The 23,135-nt window shown below is 39.4% G+C and overlaps 2 protein-coding genes across 7 annotated transcripts in view; one reads left to right on the top strand and one right to left on the bottom strand.

Annotated features, from left to right (window-relative positions):
- The window catches only part of LOC139747562 (uncharacterized), a 34,055-nt gene extending 21,196 nt beyond the window's left edge, over window positions 1–12,859 (top strand). For both annotated transcript variants that reach the window (XM_071659975.1, XM_071659976.1), the window contains exons 14-17: window positions 5,802–7,381; window positions 7,618–7,799; window positions 8,112–8,329; window positions 9,891–12,859. In XM_071659975.1, coding sequence (XP_071516076.1) covers window positions 5,802–7,381; window positions 7,618–7,799; window positions 8,112–8,329; window positions 9,891–9,964 — 2,054 coding nt within the window. In that variant the 3' untranslated portion in view covers window positions 9,965–12,859. The remainder of the gene's footprint in view (window positions 1–5,801; window positions 7,382–7,617; window positions 7,800–8,111; window positions 8,330–9,890) is intronic.
- Window positions 12,860–12,904: 45 nt separating this feature from the next.
- The window catches only part of LOC139747565 (uncharacterized), a 122,430-nt gene continuing 112,199 nt past the window's right edge, over window positions 12,905–23,135 (bottom strand). For all 5 annotated transcript variants that reach the window (XM_071659994.1, XM_071659995.1, XM_071659992.1 and 2 more), the window contains one exon: window positions 12,905–15,800. In XM_071659994.1, the coding sequence (XP_071516095.1) occupies window positions 14,464–15,800 (1,337 nt within the window). In that variant the 3' untranslated portion in view covers window positions 12,905–14,463. The remainder of the gene's footprint in view (window positions 15,801–23,135) is intronic.

Raw genomic sequence — 23,135 nt, 5'->3', positions numbered from 1 at the left:
CTCATATGGTTCCATCTCATCTCAGCTCCTCTACCTTTACTTTCTCTCCCAGAGTTTGTCACCAACCCAGGCAGTGGGCACCCAGTGGCTGGTTTCTTGGTTGTAGGTGGTTTGTTCCCCTTAGTTGGTTGAGGTGTCAGGGTATTCTGGTTGTGATTGTGGGTGCACAAAGGATGCTGGGGAATCTTAGGCCCTTGGTAGGCTGTTGGGGAGGGCTGTGTGGCTAGGGGACTATGGATTCTTGTTTATGCCACATCATTTTATTCAGCTCCAGGCAGCTGGCACCCTTTGGTTGGCTTCCTGAACGTGGATGGTTTGTTCACCTGTGATTAGTGGTGTCGGGGTATCCAGCTTATGATTGTGGGTGCACTGAGGATGCTAGGAAATTCTAGGCCCTTGGTGGGCTGCTGGGGATGGCTTTTCCTATGTGGGACTCTTTGGATTTTATTACTAATGCCAGACCATTTTATTCAGCTCTGGGGAGGGCCCAAGGCAGCAGGTGCCCTGTTGCTTCCTTCCTGGTTGTGCTTATGGGTGCACTGAAAATGCTGGGGATCCTACAACCTTTGTGGGCTGCTGGGGAGGGCTTTGTGCTTAGGGTACTCTCAAGATTTTTTCTTGCTAAAGCCAGACCATTTTATTCATTTCTCAGGAGGGCCCAAGGCATAGGGTGCCCCTTGGTTAACTTCCTGGTTGTGGGTGCTTTGTCCCTCATTGGTTGCTTGAGGTGTCAGGGTATCCTGGTTGTGCTTGTTGATTTGCTATGGATAGTGGGGAATCCTTGACCCTTGGTAGGTTCCTGGGGAGGGCTGTGTAGCTAGGGAACTGGATGCATTTTCTTCTTGCTAATGTTAGACCATTTTGTTCAGCTCTAGGGAGGGCCCCAGGCAGCAAGCACCCTGTCACAGGCTTCCTGATCATGGTTCGTCTTTCCCTCTTTATTTGGTTAAGGTGTCAGAGTATCTTTGTTGTGATTGTAGGTTCACTGAGGATGTTGGAGAATCCTAGGGCCTTTGTGGGATGCTGGTGAGGGCTGTATGACTAGGGGAATGTATTGATTGTATTCTTGCTAACACAAGACCATTAAATTTATCTCTGGGGAGGGCCCCAGGGTGTGGGCACCCAATGGCTTATCATGGATAGTTTGTTCCCCCTATGGTAGGTTGAGGTGTTAGGGTATCTTGGCTGTCATTGTGTGTGCACAAAGGATGCTGGTGAATCCTAGGTAGTTGATGGGCTCTTTGGGGTTGGCTATGTGGGTAGGGAACTCTTTGAATTTTATTCTTGCTGAAGCCAAACCTTTTTATTCAGTTCGAGGGAGGTCCCAAACATGTCGGGCTCCCTGTGGATGGCTTTCTGGTCGTAGGTGGGTTGTTCCCGTTTGGTTGGTTGAGGTTTCAAGGTATCCTAGTTGTCTATGTGGGTGCACTGAAAGTGCTGGAAATCCTAGGACCTTGGTGAGCTGCTGGGGAAACCTTTTGCTCTACAGGCCTCTATTGATTTTATTCTTGCTAATGCCAGACGATTTTATTCTGCTCTGGGAAAGGCCCCAGACGTTGAGCATCATATGGCTTGCTTCATTGTTGTGGTTCACTTAGCCCTCCCCCTTGGTTTTTGAGGTGTCAGGGTACCCTGGGTGTGATTGTGGATGCACAGAGGATGATGATGAATTTTAGGCCTTTGGTAGCCAGCTGGGGAGGGCTGCGCAGCTAGAAGACTATGGATTTTATTTTGCAAATACCTGACCATTTCATTTAGTTTTAGGGAGGGCTTCAGGGAGTGGGCACACTATGGCTTCCTTCTCTGTTGTGGGTGTTTAGGTGTTAGGGTATTCAGGTTGTGCTTATGGGTGCACTGAGGATGCTAGGGAATCCTACACCCTTATTGGGCTGCTGAGGAGAGCTGTGCAGCCTAGGTACACTATGGATTTTATTCTTGCTAAATCCAGACCATTTTATTCATCTCTCATGAGGGCCCAAGGCATACAGCACCCTCTGGCTGCCTTCCTGGTTGTGGGTGGTTTGTTCCCCATTTGTTGGTTGATGTGTCAGGCTATCATGGTTGTGTGTATGGGTGCACTGAGGATGGTGGGGAATCCTAGTCCCTTGGTAGGTTGCTGGAAAGGGCTGTGTGGCTAGAGGACTCCATGGATTTTATTCTTGCTTATGCCAGACCATTTTGTTCAGCTCTGGGGTGCTGTTTAGCTGGCTTCCTGGTTGTGGGTGGCTTATACCCTCTTGGTAGAGCATCCTGGTTATAATTGTCGGTGCACTGAGGATGCTGAGGAATTTTAGACCCTTGGTAGCCTGCTGTGGAGGGCTGTGTAGCTAGGGGACTGTATGGGTCTTATTCTTGCTAATACCAGACCCTTTTATTTAGCTTTGGGAAGGGCCCAGGCAGCGAGCACCCTGTGGTTGCCTTGCTGGTTTTGGATAGTTTGTTCATCCCCTCTTATTTGGTTAAGGTTTCAGGGTGTCCTGATTGTGATTGTGGGTGCACTGAGGATGCTGGAGAATCCTAGGCCTTTGGTAAGATGCTGGGGAGGGCTGTACGGCTAGGGGAATGTATGGATTTTATTCTTGATAACACAAGACCATTTTCTTCATCTCTTGGTAGGGCCCCAGGGGGCAGGCACCCTATGGCTTGCTTCCTGGTCATGGATAGTTTGTTCCCCCTTGGTTGGTTGAGGTGTTAGGGTATCTTGGCTGTGATTGCAGGTGCACTGACGATGATGGGGAATCCTAGGCATTTGATGGGCTGTTGGGGAGGGCTGTGTGGCTAGGGATTTTTGTGAATTTTATTCTTGCTAATGCCAAACCATTTTATTTATCTCTGGGGAGGACCCCAGACAGAGGGCACCTTATGGCCTCGTTCCCTGTTGTGGATGGTTTGTCCCCCCTTGGTTGGTTGAGATGTTAGGTGTATTCTGGTTGTGCTTATGGGTAGACAGAGAATGCTAGGGAATCCTACACCATTTGTGGGCTGCTGGGGAGGGCTATGTGGCATGGGTACACTATGGATTTTATTCTTGGTAATGCCAGACCATTTTATTCATCTCTGAGGAGGATCTAAGGCACGCTGCACCCTCTGACTGAATTCCTGGTTGTGGATGGTTTGTCCCCCATTTGTTGGTTGACGTGTCAGGCCATCATAGTTGTGCTTATGGGTGCACTGAGGATGGTGGGGAATCCTAGACCCTTGGTAGGTTGCTGGGGAAGGCTGTGCAGGTAGGGGATGGTTTGGATGGTTTGCTGATGCTAGACCATTTTATTCAGCTATTGGGAGGGATCCGGGCAGTGAGTGTCCTGTGGCTGGCTTCCTGGTTGTGGTTCCCCTTGTTTGGGTAAGGCGTCAGGGTGTCCTGGTTGTGATTGTGGGTGCACTGCATTGAGGATGCTGGGGAATCCTAGGTTGTTGATGGGCTGTTTGGGAGGGCTATGTGGCTAGGGGACTCTGTGGATTATATTCTTGGTAATGCTAGACCATTCTATTCATTTCTGAGGAAGACCCTAGGAGGCAGGGACCCTGTAGATGGCTTCCTGGTTTTGGTTGGTTTGTTCTCCCTTGGTTGGTTGAGGTGTTAGAGTATTCTGGTTATGATTGTGGGTGCACTTAGGATGCTGGGGAATCCTAGGCACTTATTAACCTGCTGGGGAGGGTCATTCAGTTAGGGGACTCTATTGATTTGATTCTTGCTTATGCAAGACCATTTTATTCAGTTCTAGGGAGGTCCCCAGGCATCAGGCACCCTGTGGCTGGCTTTCTGGTCATAGTGGTTTATTCCTTCTTGGCTGGTTGAGGTATTGGTATCCTGTTTGTGACTGTGGGTGCACTAAGGATCCTTGGGAATTCTAGGCCCTTGGTGGCTTGCTGGGAAGGGCTTTTACTATACGGGGCTCTGTTGATTATATTCTTGACAATGCGCTACCATTTTATTCAGCTCTGGGGAGGGCCCCAGATGGCGAGCATCCTGTGGCTTGCTTTCTGGTTATGGTTCTTTTATCTCCCCTTGGTTGGTTGAGGTGTCAGGGTATCTTGGGTGTGCTTGTGGGTACAATGAGGATGGTGAGGAATTTTAGGCCCTTAGCAACTCACTGGGGAGGGCTATGTGGCCAGGGGACTCTATGGATTTTATTCTGCTAATACCAGACCATTTTATTCAGCTATGGTGAAGGCTCTAGGCAGCGATCACCCTGTGACTGGCTTCCTGGTTGTGGTTCGTTTGTCTATCCATATATGTTTAAGGTGTCAGGGGATCCTGGTTGTGATTGTGGGTGCACTGAGGATGCTGGAAAATCCTTGTCCCTTGTTGGGCTGCTGGGGAGGACTCTACAGCTAGGGAACTGTTTGGATTTCATTCTTGCTAAAGTTAAACCATTTTATTCATCCCTTGGGAGGGCTCCAGATAGCAGGCACCGTGTAGCTGGCTTCTTGGTCGTGAGTGCTGTGTTCCCCCTTGGTTGGTTGAGGTATCGGGGTATCCTGTTTGTGATTGTGGGTGCATTGAGGATACTTGGGAATCCTAGGCAGTTGATGGGCTGCTGGGGAGGACTGTATGGTTAGGGAACTCTATGGATTTTATTCTTGGTAACACCAGACCATTTTATTCAGCTCTGTGGAGGGCCCCAGGCAGCTACTTGTGGGTGGCTTGTTCCCCCATAGTAGGTTGAGGTGTTAGGGTATCCTGGTTATGATTGTGGATGCTCTGGGAATGCTAGGGAATCCTAGGCACGTGATGGGGAGTGCTGTACAAGTTGGGAACCATGGCTTATATTTTTGCTGACACCAGACAATTTTATTCCATTCTGGGGAGGGCCCCATGGGATGGGTGCAGATGGCTTCCTGGTTGTACATGATTTGTCCCCTCTTTGTTGGTTTAGGTGTCAGGGCAAGGGGGATTGGGTCTGTGGCTTGCTTCCTAGTTGAGGGTGGTTTGTTCCCCCTTCGGTTTTAGTTGGTTGATCTCCTTGCTCCAACACTGGTACATGTACTTCCCTCACCATCCTGTCTGTTAAACAGGCTAAACAACTGTGGTGACATCTTACACCTTTACTGGAGACCTTACTTCACTAGAAACCATCCAGTCTCCCTTACACACTAACATATATGTCTTACTTTCCTGGTAAAATCTCTTCACTGCATTTAGTTATCTCCTATATACCCAGTATATCTGTAGCAGTTCAAGTATAAGCTTCTTTCAGTTCTTTTATTGCCACATAAAAGTCACTCTCCAATTATAAGTATTTTTTATCTCTTAAAACCACATTAATCAATTACTCTTCAGTCAACAGCCAATAAATGCTGCTCATACTGAGCTACAACTGATTGAAAGCATATTTTTCTTAACCCCATCTGCTGTACTTTCTAGCTATAACACTACTGAACACAGTTGTATTATCTATGCTTTGCTGAAGGTCCCAGTGATAGTAATTTGAGTTCCATACCCACAACTTCATTTCTTGGTCAAAACATGTTGCTAACCTTTGCTCTCCGGTCCCTGGTAATAAAGGCCTTTACCTCTGCTTGATTATGGCTACCAGTTCCTGATGATGCTTCTCAAGTATATGAAACTTTATTATCATTTTAGCTGTTTAAATACTAATTTAAACTTTTAAGAGATTTAGTTTTTATTTACTGCTTAAAGATTTTATCTCATCAATGCTGCATTGTATGTAATTTGGAAACAATTGTTCTAAATGGACTGCATTGAAAGTTCCTCAAGGCAGTTCACAGGAATTTTTTTTTAAGTACAGTATTACTGTAGTAAACCCTGAAAACTACATTGCCATCTTATTTTCTAGGTACGCCTTCTCCAGTATTTATGTCACCATCACCACCACCCACAACTACATCATCCTCATCAGCTTTAACCACGCAATCACTTGAAATCTCAGCAGAACCATGCGCAACGACACATGGTGCCACCAGTTGCCCTACATTACTGCCTTTAATATCAGGTAATTGCTCTTGCAACCTGACTACTAATACCCATCCCCCTCACTCCCTGCCGAATATTCCAAGAGAAATCTGCCCTTTCATTGCACCAGTTTATCACCAACTCTTTAACTGCACTACAGATTGCTCAGAGTATGACCTTCATATTGATCTTTCATCTGGTAATCTGACGAGGGTACATAGTGACATGACCCAACTGGAGAATGCTGCTGAATCATGCTTCTTTGGAAGTTATACCATCATTTCAGATGACAAGACAAAGAGGCTGTCAAAGGCTATCCTCAAGGACATAAGAGATCCTGTTAAAGATCCTTATGTCTGTCAAGCTCTTCCACATTTGCTCCATCCAGCCCTTCACTGCCCAAGATTCAACCCATTGGATTTGGAGAAAGACTGTATGCCTCAGAAGATTATTATTAAGATGGCAAAGAATAATTATACTTATATTCCTGAAAAGCAAGGTGAAACTCTGGGCAAATCCCTCCACTGGAAAGGCATAAACTATTCATTCCTGGGAAATATTGACGATGATGGTGAAGAAGGAGCTCGAACTCTGTTCGCTCCACTTACTGGATTGGAGGAAAAGGAATCTCACTTTAGCTTTGTTAAGTGTGATTTGGAGGCTAAATTTCCCAAAGAATTAGAAAATTTGCCAAAAGCTATTTGTCACTTCTTGGCCCCAGCTTTACATGATTTATTCAATTGTTCCTTTAATGGTAAGTGCCCAAAACATTTTCTTTTCATCAACTTGTTGGATAATAATGTCACCAAAGTGCCCGTGAAAACCCCTTTACAACAGGAACTTCCTTGCACAATCTGCCAGCCAAAAGAGCAAAGCATAAGCAATGTGTTGGTTGATGTAATTCAGGCAATAATGAACATCACAGTTGATCCAAACAGCTTATGCAAGTTACTCCCATCATCATGGCAAGCCTGGGTACCCAGCTGTGGCACAGCATCTTTGATAGCAAGTGTTTCAGAGGATGCCTGCCCACCAATGAAAATTGTCATCCAAGCTGATGACACTGCTTTTACATATACCTCAGACTCAGAGGATGAAGGCCTCAAGAATCAACCCATGATTGAATGGCGAGGAAAGTCATATGTCTTAGAGAGGGTTTCCACTACCAAAGAAATAATAGCAATAATGGAGGAGGAATATAATTTAGATTTTAATGTTCAGACATCCAGAAAGAGTGTGTCTCATGAACTATCTGTGATGTCACATCTGGATAAAAGGGGTTTCGAATTGTCACCTAACATCAAAGTAACAGCCAGGTACAAATCTGACAGCCACTCTGGATCATCAGTTGAAGACATCTCCCAGGGCACAGCTCCAAGGACTTCATTTGATGTCCTGTCTAGCCAGTCACTTCAGGAGTATGTGGGACAGAATGATGTCTTCCTACCTCTCAATGCACCCAAGGTTAGTTAGTCACAGGGCATGGCTGTGACATTGCTTTGATCAGATGTGGTAATGTATGCACATGATGGTGTGAATGCAATATGATTGCACATCACTGTTGAGTTTTTTCATATGTATATGTAGTAAAAATTTGCCTTTGTATATTCAAGTCCTTGTTTGTCTAACCCATAATTATACTGCCTTTTTGCGAGAGTTGTTCCTTCTTCCCCCTTCTCGTGACTCATGGAATGGTGCAGGCAATGCCACGGACAAAGGTTAGCGCATGCAGTGTGACTTGTGGTCCAGGGACACGTCTGGTGCAGATGGAATGTGTTGATGTCCTGACAAATGAGGTAGTTGATGACAATTCTTGCCAGGGTTACATTACCCCTACACGGCAACTAGAGCCCTGCCATATGCCCCAGTGTCAGCACCCCAGGTAATATATAGTATGAAATAGCCAGATGACTTAAGGTATTATATTCTTTTGAGCTCTGTAAGTTTATGAATGGGCATTCTCCACACTCAGTAGAGGTGCTGAAATTATCAGTTTGTTTTGATAATTACACTGATTTTTCCAGCCAATTCACTGTTTATATTTGCATTAACTGTAAGCTTTAGTGTCATTATTTTAAAAGTAAGAATTAAATATTTAGCATAGACAAACAATGGATATTACTGAAATATAGTTTAAGATGCATATATAGAGTAAGGCTAATAGATAAAGATTTTGTCTAATTTGATGAACCAGCTGGAGTGTTAGTGACTGGGGAACCTGTAGCGAAACGTGTGGTGCTGGTGTCCAGTACCGACGTGTGGAGTGTGCCATTCATATTAACCAGGATCAGAGTGAGCAAAATGTAAACAGTGGAAACATGCTAACCCAAGCCAGCCTTGTAGTGAATGACCAGCAGTGTGAAGGCGATCCCCCTCATCGTTACAGGGATTGCAAGGGTTCCTGTCTTCCTGGTCAGTTTACCTCATAATAATAATGTTGTATGAATTTATACCTAATTTCCCGCCCCAGAAATCCCTTCCTTAGAGCTTCCATAGCACACAGGAAGGTCGAGGAGTAGTAATGGTGTAGGACAATTACTGGTAAGGAGTAAAAGTTCATTGTCCTCAGAATGGAAGTTATATCTGGGGCACAACAGGTCATGTGATACATTGATTCTACTTTTGTAGTGTTGGAGAGGTGAGCGGTGTCCAGAAATGCAGATTGGGGTTTAGTGTTGGATGTGTTTTGGGAAGATTGTTGTTAAGTGCTTGTCAAGTCTTTAATGTATATGTGTGGTGTTCATTCATAACCATGTGTGTTAGGGAAGGATATCCATGAGTATAGGTTGCTGAAGTGTTAAGCTGGGTTAATTCTTTTTATTTCAACTTGAGGATTGGCAGTTCTAGTGTGGTTTAAGTGGGTGGGGGATTTAGTGCTGTTGCAAAGCCTCAGGTACTGAGCATATTGAAGTGAGATTGCATTGGTAATATTTTTTTTATTATGCAGGTATCAAGTGTTTATGGTTGGATGCTTGACAGCCAACAGTTTTTCAGAGGACCTTGTGCGTGTGGTTTGCAAATTTTTTATATATTTTTTTATAGGTTGGATGACCAAGCAGATGAAGTGTAGTTTACAGATAAGGGAATTTTCTGTTTCTAGAGGATCCTCATGTATATTTTTACACATCCAAACTGGTGCCATTAAGTGTTCTGAGTGTGTGTAGTTTATGATCTTTGTATTAATATGTGATATAGGGAGTAAAGGTCACCTGTACATTGTTTTTATTTGTACAGAATGGTGCGAGTTCTCTTGATTGCAAGTGGTTGAACATTCAGGGCCATGGAAAGTTGTAGGGTGGATGTGCAAGTCCAAGATGAAGAGGGTGATGGTGAAAGCTGACATTTTAGTTTGAACGAGGCAATGTTCTGATTGTCTGATGTAGTTTTGCTTCTTTTTGTTGCCAGAGGACAATCAGTTTTGTGATGTGACTATGAGATTATCTGCATATGTGTGGCTTGCATGAGGTGGTTAGAGGTCATTTAAGAGATCGTAGAGAATGACAGAAAGAACTGCTCCATAAGAAAGCTCATTTCCGAGTCAAACGGATTATGAGGTGAAGCTTTTGTGATTGATTTTGGCATTTTTTTTTATTTAAATCTGACTAGTCAGGCAGGTATAAAGCAGTCTTAATGGCAGAATCAGCAGTCTAGTTTCTTGCTACATGGAGAACTTGCATGACCTCTCCTGGTGTATAGTATAAGTTAACTCACAGACAGTTTGCACGAGCTATCCAGGTGGGTAGTAAAAGTAAACTTAATAAGTGTCATTAGTTATCCCTTGAGCTTTGCTAAATTTCTATCATCATACTTAAGATGTTTGTTTTATTCATATTTAAGATTACTTTTGGTTTTAGATATTTAACATTTCACTTTCTTGGCTTGTTGCAAAACAATGGCTTGAAATTATATACAAAAATTATATACAATGTTATGTACACACATTTAATTATATTCTAATCATTTTTCTTTTCAGCACCATGGTGCAAGGATGCAGAAGACTGTTTCAACTACAGTGATGTTCAGATCTCCAGGGATTTTGACTATTGAGAACACTTTCCAGTTTTAATGCACCAATTATTTCATGTAATTACACACAAACTTTAATTTGTTTAGAAAGTTAACCATTCTTATTTTTCTGCCATTGCATGTAAGGGTGTTATTGTTAATTTTGCATATGCAATGTCTCAAAAGGCTAAGAACACAATTCCAACTTCATCACAACGGACTATTTTCCGTATCTAAATATATATCAGGATGCGTAAAACACAAATTCATATAAGGATTCATTTCAGTGCTAGACATCATTCAGTATTCATTTTATGTACATTTATCATAACTGATGATACACAATGGGACAACAATATATCTATTAATCCTATGACTGTAAGGAATGAATTAGCTGCTGGTTTGGGAACAAATTCAATAACTAACAAGACGACTAAATCCTAAGTCCTCAAAATTTCTTTTTAACATTTTGTCTTTTATTACAAAAATTTTTTACTTGAAACATTCTGGTAATTTTGCTGAGATATACATATTTCTAAATTCACATCACATACTAAAGCACTCATTTTCAAAAGTTTCATAACTAATTCTGATTCACAATCATTCTGAAGCCATGGTAATATTTAGATTGTTCCCATTTACAGCATTATAAAATTTCAAACAAATTATAGTTAATATATTTACATATAAAATTTACAACAAAAGTTTTACATGTTATGTAACTTTAATACATTTTTTTACAACTTTTAAAAGTAGAATTTGTGATAAATTTATTTCAGTGGCTACTACAGTAGTAAAAATCAGTCAATAATATTTTGAAAAATAAATAAACAATGGTTGAAGTATGAATAAAATAGTACAAAGTATCAAACAAGTAACCAAGATAAAGTTTAACAAAGGTAAGTTAGAAAATGTTATATAAAAATAGTACTTTACTGATAAATTTCAGAAAATTTACAAATCAATAACAAAATAAGAATCACCAAATACAGACTAATGAACTTGGGGGAAATGTACACCTCCACAGGAGGAAATGTGGAGAAGAATCTTTTAAATAAATAAAATGCCCATTATCAGTGTAATTACAGTGAAATGTTTCGATATTCAGAACTATTTGCTTCTAAACATGTTCTTTTGAAATAAGAATTAAGGCTAGTCTATATCTGCTTTCACAGTTTTGAGGTAGATTCGATGTTTGAAAGTTTAATCAAGAGCAAGATCACAAGCAAATATTTTCTATTGATTATTTGCCTTTAAATCACTTGAGAAAATACACGGGCTTTATATATATATATATATATATATATACTTGGATCATCATGCTGTCACTGGACTGAACCAAGACATGTGAAACGCCTGGGGTAAACCAAGGAAAGGTCTATGGGGGCCTGGATGACGATAGGAAGCTGTGGAAAGTTTCAGTGCATTAAACGTGACAGCTAGAGACTGACTGTGAATGAATGTGGCCTTTTTTGTAAGTTTCCTGGCGCTACCATGCTGAAGCAGGGGTAGTGATGCTATTTCCTGTGGGATTGGGTGGCGCCAGGAATGAATAGAAGGCAAGCAGGTATAAATATGTACATGTATATATATAATGTATATGTCTGTAGGTATGGGCATTTATGTATATATAGTGCATATGGACATGCACTTCCATTTAACATACAAATCTCCAACAGGCAGGACCCATGGGTAGCAGGCAGGAGTGCTACTGCTATCGTAGCACTCCCGCCTGCTATGCAGGGGTCCCAGGTTTGATCCTGGCTGTTGGGGGTTTGTATTATATATATATATATATATATATATATATATATATTCCTATGAGTCCACGGGGAAAATGAAACACGAAAAGTTCCTAAGTGCACTTTCGTGTAATAATCACATCATCAGGAGAGACACGAGAGAAATATAAGTCAGTTGATATACATCGTAGAGACGAAGCTAGGACGCCATTTGGTAAACATGTTTACCAAATGGCGTCCTAGCTTCGTCTCTTCGATGTATATCAACTGACTTATATTTCTCTCTTGTGTCTCCCCTGATGATGTGATTATTACACGAAAGTGTACTTGGAAACTTTTCATGTTTCATGTTCCATGTGGACTCATAGGAATATCCTGATCATGCGCAAAATTGTGATCCTTTCCAATATATATATATATATATACATACATATATACACTATGTTTTTTACTTTTCTAAAGGAACAGAATGGGACCATGTGAGGATTTTTTATCGTAGGCTATATAATCTGTTGTAAATGCTACGTTACCAAATCAGGAAATGCCTAATATGTATGAAAAAAAAAAAAAATATATATATATATATATATGGATTGTCTATGAAACGTGTGCAGAAATGTTAAAATTATTTGATTTCCAACATAACTGGGTTTTCACCCTCAAAAATATCAAGTGTGTTCATATGTTTTAAATATAGAAGCCTGTACACTGGTGTCAACTTTAAAAAAATTTTTGCACCTGATGAGGGAGATTGTCTCTCAAACATGGTGTATATATTTGTGTGTGTGTGTGTACTGAAAATTTTTTTGAAATAATTTGAACTCGGCATTGTTTTCTTTGTATCAAGGATTACATATATACACACATATACAAAAGCCTGCGTGCTACTTTTAATTTGAAAAACTTTGAATTGTATGCACCTGATTAAGCAGACTGTCTAAATGAAACATGTAGTGCATATGTATATATTGAAAAATGTTTCAATTATTTTAATAATGATTTTATCTTCATAAATATCAACTAGTGTGATCATAAATTATGTATATATACATATATGCTCTTGAAAAAGAACTTGGTTCTTAGAAGCAAAGAGCCCACCTGTAAGTAATCTGTATATTATATATGCTTTTCTGAATATTTATCAACTAACTGATGCTCATGACTTAATAATGAAAGGTTTAATAAACAAAAAATTTCATTTTTTTTTTCTCAAGTCTGGCTGCCTTCAGTTAAACAAATGCAGATAAATGTTTTATTTCTCTCCAGTCTATCTTTAGTTTTAGTTCTTAATTACAACTTTGCTTTTATTATTTTACAAAATAATTCTATTCCTTTCTTAGTTTAGTCATAAGCATTCAGCATCACAGCACTGGACACAGCAACAAGGAAATATTGTACTCCAATTTGAAGGTAATCAGAAACATTAAATATACAACTGGATACCAGTGATATAAAACATTAAATAGATATCTTTAAATATACACCTTGTCAGGCATTTACACATAAAAAGCTTTGCTTCTACAGCAGCTATAACAAACTATTCATCATACATATCACGGAAACGACCAGTCTTAGTTTGGACAGTAGTGGAGGCTTATGAAAATATATTAATCAGTATGATCATACTTCATTAAAAGATTGGCTATTCAAGTAATACTGGAGCTTTAAAATAAGGGTCCACTTATTAAGGGTCCAGTCATTCTTCGAAATGTGTATTTTATAATCAACATTTAGTAAATTTTATTGACTGTGTGTACAAACTAATTTGAACTTTCATGTTCAAATTAGTTTGTGCACACAGTCAATAAAATTTACTAAATGTTGATTATAAAATACACATTTCGAAGAATGACAGCAATATTGCTTATTTAAAACAAATCAAAATATGTACTCTACAGACATATACAGATTATATATATTTTCCTGGGTATAGGGGAGAATGAGTACTTCCCAAATGTTCCCAGCATGCTGTAGAGGGCAACTAAAATGGGAGAAAGTGGGAAATGGCATATACATATTTGCCATTTCCCGCATTAGCGAGGTAGCATTAAGAACAGAGGACTGAGCCTCAAGGGATGATCCTCACTAGGCCCCCTTCTCTGTTCCTTCTTTTGGAAAATTAAAAAAGGGAGGGGAGGATTTTCAGCCCCCTGCTCCCTCCCCTTCTACAACATGCAGGGAATACATGAGAAGTATTCTTTCTCCCCTATCCCCAGTGATATATATATATATCTATATATATATATGCTGAGATGTACTTATCTAAATAATGAGAAAGAAATCTTGAAACTGCCAATCACAGATAAAGCCACACTAGCCCCCCTCCATCACTGCCTTCACCAACAACTCACTTGCACCAACTTACGCCACATCTGCGTCTAGTTACTCAGGTACGTTCTAAGTATAATTAAGAATTATTTCAAGGAACCTATATATCTGTCCACAGTAAAGGTTATTGAGCAAAAACACTGTACGACTGGATCAATCCGTACAATGATAGTAAGCACAAGTGTCAACATTGCACTTTCCTGTCTCAAACTTAAACAGAACTGTTCTGGTATAATTTGTCCACAAATTCCTTTGCACCAAACTGTATGCTCATAATGCACATTTCTTGTTAACAGACATAACTAAAACTGTTTATTCCTTTATATGTACTAAATCACACTTATATTGTGATCCATTATTAAAGTCATCAATTTTTAAAAAATATAATCACAGCTGACAAAACTTTTAGTAACATCAATACTTCACAGTACAGTGCAAAGTGTACCCTTTTTCATTTTCCTATTTCAATATTTAACTCTTAGACTGTGCCTGATACGCTGCAGCCCAGTGTGGATGAGTCCGAGAGTATGCTGTGTTATTTGGATAATTGCTACTTGTGTCAATATATTCACGCACTGATTGCACTGGATCACGAACTTCCCACATTTCTCGAACATTGCGAATGTCACGTAGGTTACGTATACTTCGTACTTCTCTAACTTCATGAGTTGTTTCCTGATCTTTTGTTTCTTTAGAATCACGCATATGGTCTAACCAGGAAAGCGGGTCACGAGGCAAGTCCCGTTGCTGGTGATCTGAGTGACGGTGATGGTGTTCTCTGGTCTCCCTTACATCACGTAATTCCCTCATGTCGACTTCTCCTGGTTCTCTTTTTTCTACAGTATCTGTAACATTTGATAAACTTGTACGCTGCTCTTCAAAATGGGCCAATTGCCGTGATGGGTCACGACGCTTGCGATCACCAAATACACGAGTGTGAGGTCGTCCATTGTATGCATTAGCTTCAAAATTATTCACAGCCGAGTTATGGGTGGCATGAGAATGTCTGTTTCCCATCGAATGATACGAATTAGAAACAAGATTTCCAGCATAAATTGGCTGATTAGGCGTGACTGTATTTGCTGTTATTGTTGGGCTAGGACCACAGAAATTAACACTTATGGATACTGGATGTAAAACTGGTGAGATATCAGATAATCCTGCCATGACAGGTGCAATGAGAGTACTATCAATTGTTAGAGGTACATAAAAACTTCCATTCTGATTTAGGGCAAAGATTGGGACAGTTCCCCCAGCGCCAACATCAATCATCTGCCGACAAGGTGAACTCCTGCCTCCCTGGCTGTCACACTTCAGCGAAGGTGTTGGTGACCTTTGATTTTTTTCAAGTAATGGGCTGTCCCGGCCATCTAACAATTTGCTTGAATCATGAGAGAAGCCATCTTGGCATGAAGTTGGTCGGGATAGAGAAATGGGACCTGTTGGAGTGACTCTGTCCTTCTCACAATCAGTATAATTTCCGCAAGAAGATTCAGAATCTCTTCGCTTCTTTCTTACTTGGTGTGATTGTTCAAGATCAGCACTGAACCTGTGCTTCATATTAGATTTGAATTTGTATAATCGACTACTGTTATTATTGTCATCTCCACTAGAGGAATTATTGGAGCTAAGGCCAGAAGAATAACCTCCACATCTACGGTCACTACTATTTCCAGGTCCTGAGTGTTGCTGCAGGATTTCTCGAAGCTGACTTCCCATTCCTGAGTTGTTATCCACAGACGATCCTCCAGATTTCTCTTCTCGCTCATCAGAACCAGGACGATCTTCAGACCGATATGCTGATTCTTCTGTAAAAAGAAAATACAGTTTATCCACAAATACTAGGCATCAATTCATAAGAAAATATTGATATGAAACTTCTAAGTACTCAAAAGAAGTCCTTTGAAAAAAAAATCTGATCTATTTTGTCATTCTATATAATGTTAGCCATATTTTCAATCCATACCAACATATATAGAATTTTTCCCAAACAAGTTTTCTTTGCATAAATCTCCACACATTCTAGAAAGAAAGAAAACCAACAGCAACACCCAAAGCATATGGCTCAGGTCTTGCATATGGATCACATCAATGATTTGCTCTGTTTAATACCAACAAGGGTAGCAAACCATTCACTTAAGGGAGGAATGTATCACCCATTAGAATATGGAAATAAAGACAAACATATGAGGAACATTTACAAACAGATGAATGTGTGGCAGACTTAAATGAAGCTACAATAGAGATGGTGGGACAAAAAAAATTATCAATGGGGAAAAAATAAGGTATGTGCAAATAATTTCTTCCTAACACTCCATGTTTCTAGAACATTAATGATTTCATGGATGACTATGGAAAAATAATTTACTACCCTCCATAATATATGTATAAAAGTATCCTTTACACATCTTTATTTTCCACAATTAACAACCATAAAAGTCGTCAAATGTTATGACATATGGCTTCTCATTTCTTCTGAAGCACAAATCTCAAATAACACTCATAAGACATCAAATATAAGCAAAAATGCAAATATATTCCTCTTATTTGAAGACCAGAAGAACATCCAAAATTAGTGACACTGCTATACAATGATGGAATGAAAAAGACAACACACCCATTATCAACACATGACAATAACATGCAAACAAAACGGAGCAATGTATTTACGTCTGTTGTAGTTCTGGCCTTCAAATATGTTATTCCCACAATCTTAAAAGTTTAACCGAAGTGCCTCCACATCAATAAAATTCTAATTTCAATAAAATGGTATGGTTATAACTTATAAAAGAAATGAACTACAGGCATTCACTTAAACTGGATCTTAGTCACCAGCATAACAAATTACATAAGCCTTAACCATTACTTTTAATACTAAAAACTGGCACACCGACACTGCAGTAGACCTTTCAATAACCTTTATAATATGAAGGGGCAGTCCCACTATGCATAAAATATGCAAATCATATATATATATATATATATATATATATATATATATATATATATATATATATTTACAGATGAATGTTAGAAACATGGGGATTTAAGAAATGGGGATAATACATAGCTACATCTAAAAGAAACTAGCATTCACTTCACATTTGCCAACAGTTACAAACAAGAAAGGAAAACATGGTGCCCCATGTCTTATCCAATTTAGAGTGCTCCTTATCTTTTTCTAAGATCAGTTAGTCATACTGACTAAGTTACTGACCCGTAAAGTTTTCCTTTCTTTACAACTCTCATTCAGGGAAAAAAAAAAAGTATGTATACATACATTCTTAACTTAATGTACAGTACAAAAAATGACAATAGCAACGGAATAATTCTTGATCTGTCATAACAACCTTAGTTTTTCATGAAAAGAATTTTCAGCTACTTTTCCAAACCCCATTTCTAAGAGATTAATATTAATCTTTCTTTTTAATTTTCCAAAAGAAGGAACAGAGGGGGCCAGGTGAGGATATTCCAAAAAAGGCCCAGTCCTCTGTTCTTAACGCTACCTCGCTAACGCGGGAAATGGCGAATAGTTTAAAAGAAAAAAGAAAGAAAAAGATTTCGTCAAAAATACCGACATGCTATACAATGGAAAACATGCTTATCCATGTGTTTTGTCTTTATTCCCCATAGTGGTGAACTGCAACTTCATTGAAGAGGGAAAAATGTGAGAAATAATTCAAACTCCACTGTACATGATCAGCAATCATTCTCTACAAATACTTTTGACCTTAATTGCTTACTTAATCACACTGTGCCTTTCTTTCTCAATCTACTTCCCCACATGCATTCATTCATACCACAATACTGGTTTCACATACAACTTGTAACCAACCTTAAGTTCTTCAACAACTGGTATATTTTCCTCAAAGGCATAAAACTCTACCCAGCTAAATAAGCTCGCAAGAGGATGTTTATGACTACTTGCCCATATGTTTACCTCTGAAAAAGTCCTAAGAATATGCTGTCAATGGCCTGAACCAGGGCATGTGAAACACCTGGGATAAACCATGGAAAGGTCTGTGGGGCCTGGCTGTGGATAGGAAGCTGTGGTTTTGGTGTATTACATATGACAGCTAGAGACTGAGTGTGAATGAATGTGGCCTTTTTTTATCCATTCCTGGCACTACCTAACTGAAGCAGGGGGTAGTGATGCTGTTTCCTGTGGGTCGGAGGTAGGCCAGGAATGGCTGCTTATGAAGGGCTGACGCAAAGGCAAGGTCTATGTGACAGGGCTCTGCCATATCAGCTACGACAATACGTTTTTCGAATCGTTTTCAGTTAAAAAAACTCACATCACAAGTATATTTTACCTAAACTGTCCATGAATGAATATATTCTCAGAAACAAAAGGTAGTTTTGCTAAAACCTCATGTATTTCAATGTAAAATAGGATAAGATACATATAAAAAATAAAACACTTTACCTAACCTTCTGATTTTCAAGAGATGTTACTCGTCTTTTAAGTTTTCAGTTAAAATACTGTTACATTACAATGATATTCTGGTCATACTGTGCTTGTTATAATACATTCAGGGAAATATAATAGTTTTGCTAAAATGACATACGTATTCCGATGAAAAGTGGGATAAAATTATGAACAAAACAGTCAACCTTCGCTTTCTTTCGCTGTTCAAAAGATGTTACCGTAATCACTTTCTGAATGATTTTCAGTAAAAAAAAAAAAAAAAAAAAAAAAAATCTACAATAATATTCTACCCTGTTGTGAATAAATACTTGAACGGATATGTGCAATATTTTTCCTGAAACTACCCACATTTCAGTGTAAAGTGCCATAATAATACATGGTAAACAATCTGCTTTTGGCGCTCAGTAAACCTCAGTTTATAGGATGTAGAGTGTTTTTCATCAGTGAGGATTTTCTGAAATGAGTTTTAAATGCCATAAAATATGGTGCTTCATTACCCTAATTTGAGTTGACCGATACATGAGGCATATAAATTAATGATTTCTTGGCCAAAAACCAAGGGTCAACCTATACACGAGGTAGATTTATAGACGAGTATAAGCATATTCATGCTATGTCTTTTTAACAACCTGTATTTCTTGCAGTCTCTATTTACTGTATGTGCAACAGCTATGTTTTACAGCTCAGAATCACACTGTCAACATATTAACTATCTCATCATAATGCTGTTGCAGACTTCCTGTCACATTTTGACTGTTTCTGAGCAGACCTGTTTCTATGTTTATATTAGCTGTGATACTTTCACATTAGGCCATTTTGCATTTCAAAAAACACTTCCTCTAATACAGTACAGAGCAGAGGAAAATCATTTCATACCTTCCAGGTCTATAAAGAAGAATGACAAATCTGTTTATGAACTGAGATCATGTTAATTGCCAAAAATAAAAAGTGCATGCGAGTTTAAAACAGTAAAAGTTCATTTAATGAGGACTCAGTATATTCAGCTGGGTTGGATAGAGAACACCCCAATCTGGTTTTTTGCAGTCTGACAGGCATAATTTACAAAAGACCACTTGTCTTCAAAGATGGAAAGACTATACTTGAGTTTGCTTTGTGTGTCAGGCACAAGGTAGAACTGCGGGAAAACTATGGAGCAAACATCAGCATTCAGAGTGACTAATGTAAACAGCACTAACTGCAAACCCTAGAAATAATCCTTAGGGCATGCCTTTCACCCTTCCTCTCAAAACATATAAGAGCTTTTCACTGACTAAGCTTGTTTCTCCCACTTGAATTAATATCTTCTCATCTTCCTATGATGATATACAAATGTAATAAAAACATAAACTTTCAAAAAAAGTCTATGACTATTAAAAACCAAAAAAAATCAGATATTTTTCTACAAACATGATAAAGTTACAAATCAGGTAGCGAGCTCATGGACAACTTCTTATGATCAAGACGCTAGGTAATGATAATTACGGATGGGGGCAGTGCAGGACTCAGAAAAAACTAGCAACTAAACGACAGACACTAAGTTTCAGCTATTTGACAGCTCATTTTTTGAAAGTTCAAAACGAGCATTGCACTAAAATCAAAATTCATGAATGTTACCAAAAAAGAGAGCAAACAATATAATATTATCATTCATATTCAATTCTTTCTCTTTTTCATACTTGTTAAGCATGGTAGCACAAGGAATAGATAACAAAAGGTCTCATATGCTCACAACCATTGTCTAGCAGTCCTGTGTAATGTGCCAAAACCACAGCCCCATGGCCAGAACCCATAAACCTTTCCATAGTTTGCTTTGCCAAAGGTGCTTTATGACCCCTCATTCAGTCCAATGACAGCACATCATCCTCTGCATACCACATTGCTCCAATTGGAGTGATGTGGCCATTCAGGATATATCATAAATATGATGTCCTTCCCCTGGAAGCTTTATAAGCCCTCATTCAGTCCACTAACAGTATATCACCCTCTGCATGCCACACTGCTCCTACTGGAGCGATGTGATAAATAGGGAACATAATCAACATGATGCCAAAATTACAACAGCTCTTACAAAAAATACTGCTGGCCTCAATGAAAAGTGACATTCATAGGATTTTCCTTAAGACCTCACAAGACTTGGAAATGCATCATTACTTGCTATTGCTTCGTATTTTTCTCACTAATTAGTAGAAGCTGCTATCTTTCAATTTCATGAAAGAAAATAAGACTCAGTTACACACATTCCAACATAGCCTAAAACAAATTGGAATATCATGAATCTTAATAGAATTTGCCTGTAGATTAGTCATATGTGTGAACAATGTGGCTTTTTGTCTTTTCCTGATGCTACCTTGGTGAATTTGGGGGGGGATATTATTTCTTGTGTAACACGGTATCGACGGGAATGAATTAAGGCACCAAAAATAAATATAAAGTGTGTCAATGCATGTGTCTGTGTATGTATATGTATGTATATGCATGTGCATGGGCATTTATGTACATACATATATATATATATATATATATATATATATATATATATATATATATATATATATATATATATATATATTTTTTTATTATACTTTGTCGCTGTCTCCCGCGTTTGCGAGGTAGCGCAAGGAAACAGACGAAAGAAATGGCCCAACCCACCCCCATACACATGTATATACATACGTCCCCACACACGCAAATATACATACCTACACAGCTTACCATGGTTTACCCCAGACGCTTCACATGCCCTGATTCAATCCACTGACAGCACGTCAACCCCGGTATACCACATCGATCCAATTCACTCTATTCCTTGCCCTCCTTTCACCCTCCTGCATGTTCAGGCCCCGATCACACAAAATCTTTTTCACTCCATCTCTCCACCTCCAATTTGGTCTCCCACTTCTCCTCGTTCCCTCCACCTCCGACACATATATCCTCTTGGTCAATCTTTCCTAACTCATTCTCTCCATGTGCCCAAACCATTTCAAAACACCCTCTTCTGCTCTCTCAACCACGCTCTTTTTATTTCCACACATCTCTCTTACCCTTACGTTACTTACTCGATCAAACCACCTCACATTGTCCTCAAACATCTCATTTCCAGCACATCCATCCTCCTGCGCACAACTCTATCCACAGCCCACGCCTCGCAACCATACAACATTGTTGGAACCACTATTCCTTCAAACATACCCATTTTTGCTTTCCGAGATAATGTTCTCAACTTCCACACATTCTTCAAGGCTCCCAGAATTTTCGCCCCCTCCCCCACCCTATGATCCACTTCCGCTTCCATGGTTCCATCCGCTGCCAGATCCACTCCCAGATATCTAAAACACATTACTTCCTCCAGTTTTTCTCCATTCAAACTTACCTCCCAATTGACTTGACCCTCAACCCTACTGTACCTAATAACCTTGCTCTTATTCACATTTACTCTTAACTTTCTTCTTTCACACACTTTACCAAACTCAGTCACCAGCTTCTGCAGTTTCTCACGTGAATCAGCCACCAGCGCTGTATCATCACATTAGCAAGGTAGCGCAAGGAAACAGACAAAAGAATGGCCCAACCCACCCACATACACATGTGTATACATACACGTCCACACACAAATATACATACCAATACATTTCAACGTATACATATATATTCCTATGCATCCACGGGAAAAATGAAACACGATAAGTTCCCATTTTCCCCATGGACTCAGGAATGTCTTGATCATGCGCAAAATTGTGATCCTTTCCATATATATATATATATATATATCCCTGGGGATAGGGGATTAAGAATACTTCCCACGTATTCCCTGCGTGTCGTAGAAGGCGACTAAAAGGGGAGGGAGCGGGGGGCTGGAAATCCTCCCATCTCGTTTTTTTTTTTAATTTTCCAAAAGAAGGAACAGAGGGGGCCAGGTGAGGATATTCCAAAAAAGGCCCAGTCCTCTGTTCTTAACGCTACCTCGCCAACGCGGGAAATGGCAAATAGTTTAAAAGAAAGAAAAGATATATATATATATATATATATATATATATATATATATATATATATATATATATATATATATATATATACATATATATATATATATATATATATATATATATATATATATATATATATATATATATATATATACACACATACACAGATATATACATATATACACATGCACATAATTCATACTTGCTCCCTTTATTCATTCCCGTCATCACCCCGCCACACATGAAATGACACCCCACTCCCCCTGCACGCGCGTGAGGTAGCGCTAGGATAAGACAACAAAGGCCACATTCATTCACGCTGTCTCTAGCTGTCATGTGTAATCCGCCAAAACCACAGCTCCCTTTCCACATCCAGGCCCCACAAAACTTTCCTAATTCACCCCAGACACTTCACATACCCTGGTTCAATCCATTGACAGCACGTTGATCCTGGTATACCACATTGTTCCAATTCACTTTGTTCCTTGCACGCCTTTCACCCTCCTATATGTTCAAGCCCCAATCACTCAAAATCTTTATCACTTCATCCTTCCATCTCCAATGTGGTCTCCCACTTCTCGTTCCCTCCACCTCCGACACATATATCCTCTTTGTCAATCTTTCTTCACTCATTCTCTCCATATGACCAAACCATTTCAATATACCCTCTTCTGCTCTCTCGACCACACTCTTTTTATCACCACAAATCTCTCTTACCTTTTCACTCCTTA

The sequence above is a fragment of the Panulirus ornatus genome, chromosome 69 (genome assembly GCF_036320965.1).
Source record: "Panulirus ornatus isolate Po-2019 chromosome 69, ASM3632096v1, whole genome shotgun sequence".
Taxonomy (NCBI): domain Eukaryota; kingdom Metazoa; phylum Arthropoda; class Malacostraca; order Decapoda; family Palinuridae; genus Panulirus; species Panulirus ornatus.
The sequence above is the reverse complement of the archived record's forward strand: the minus strand, read 5'-3'. Positions and strand labels throughout refer to the sequence as shown.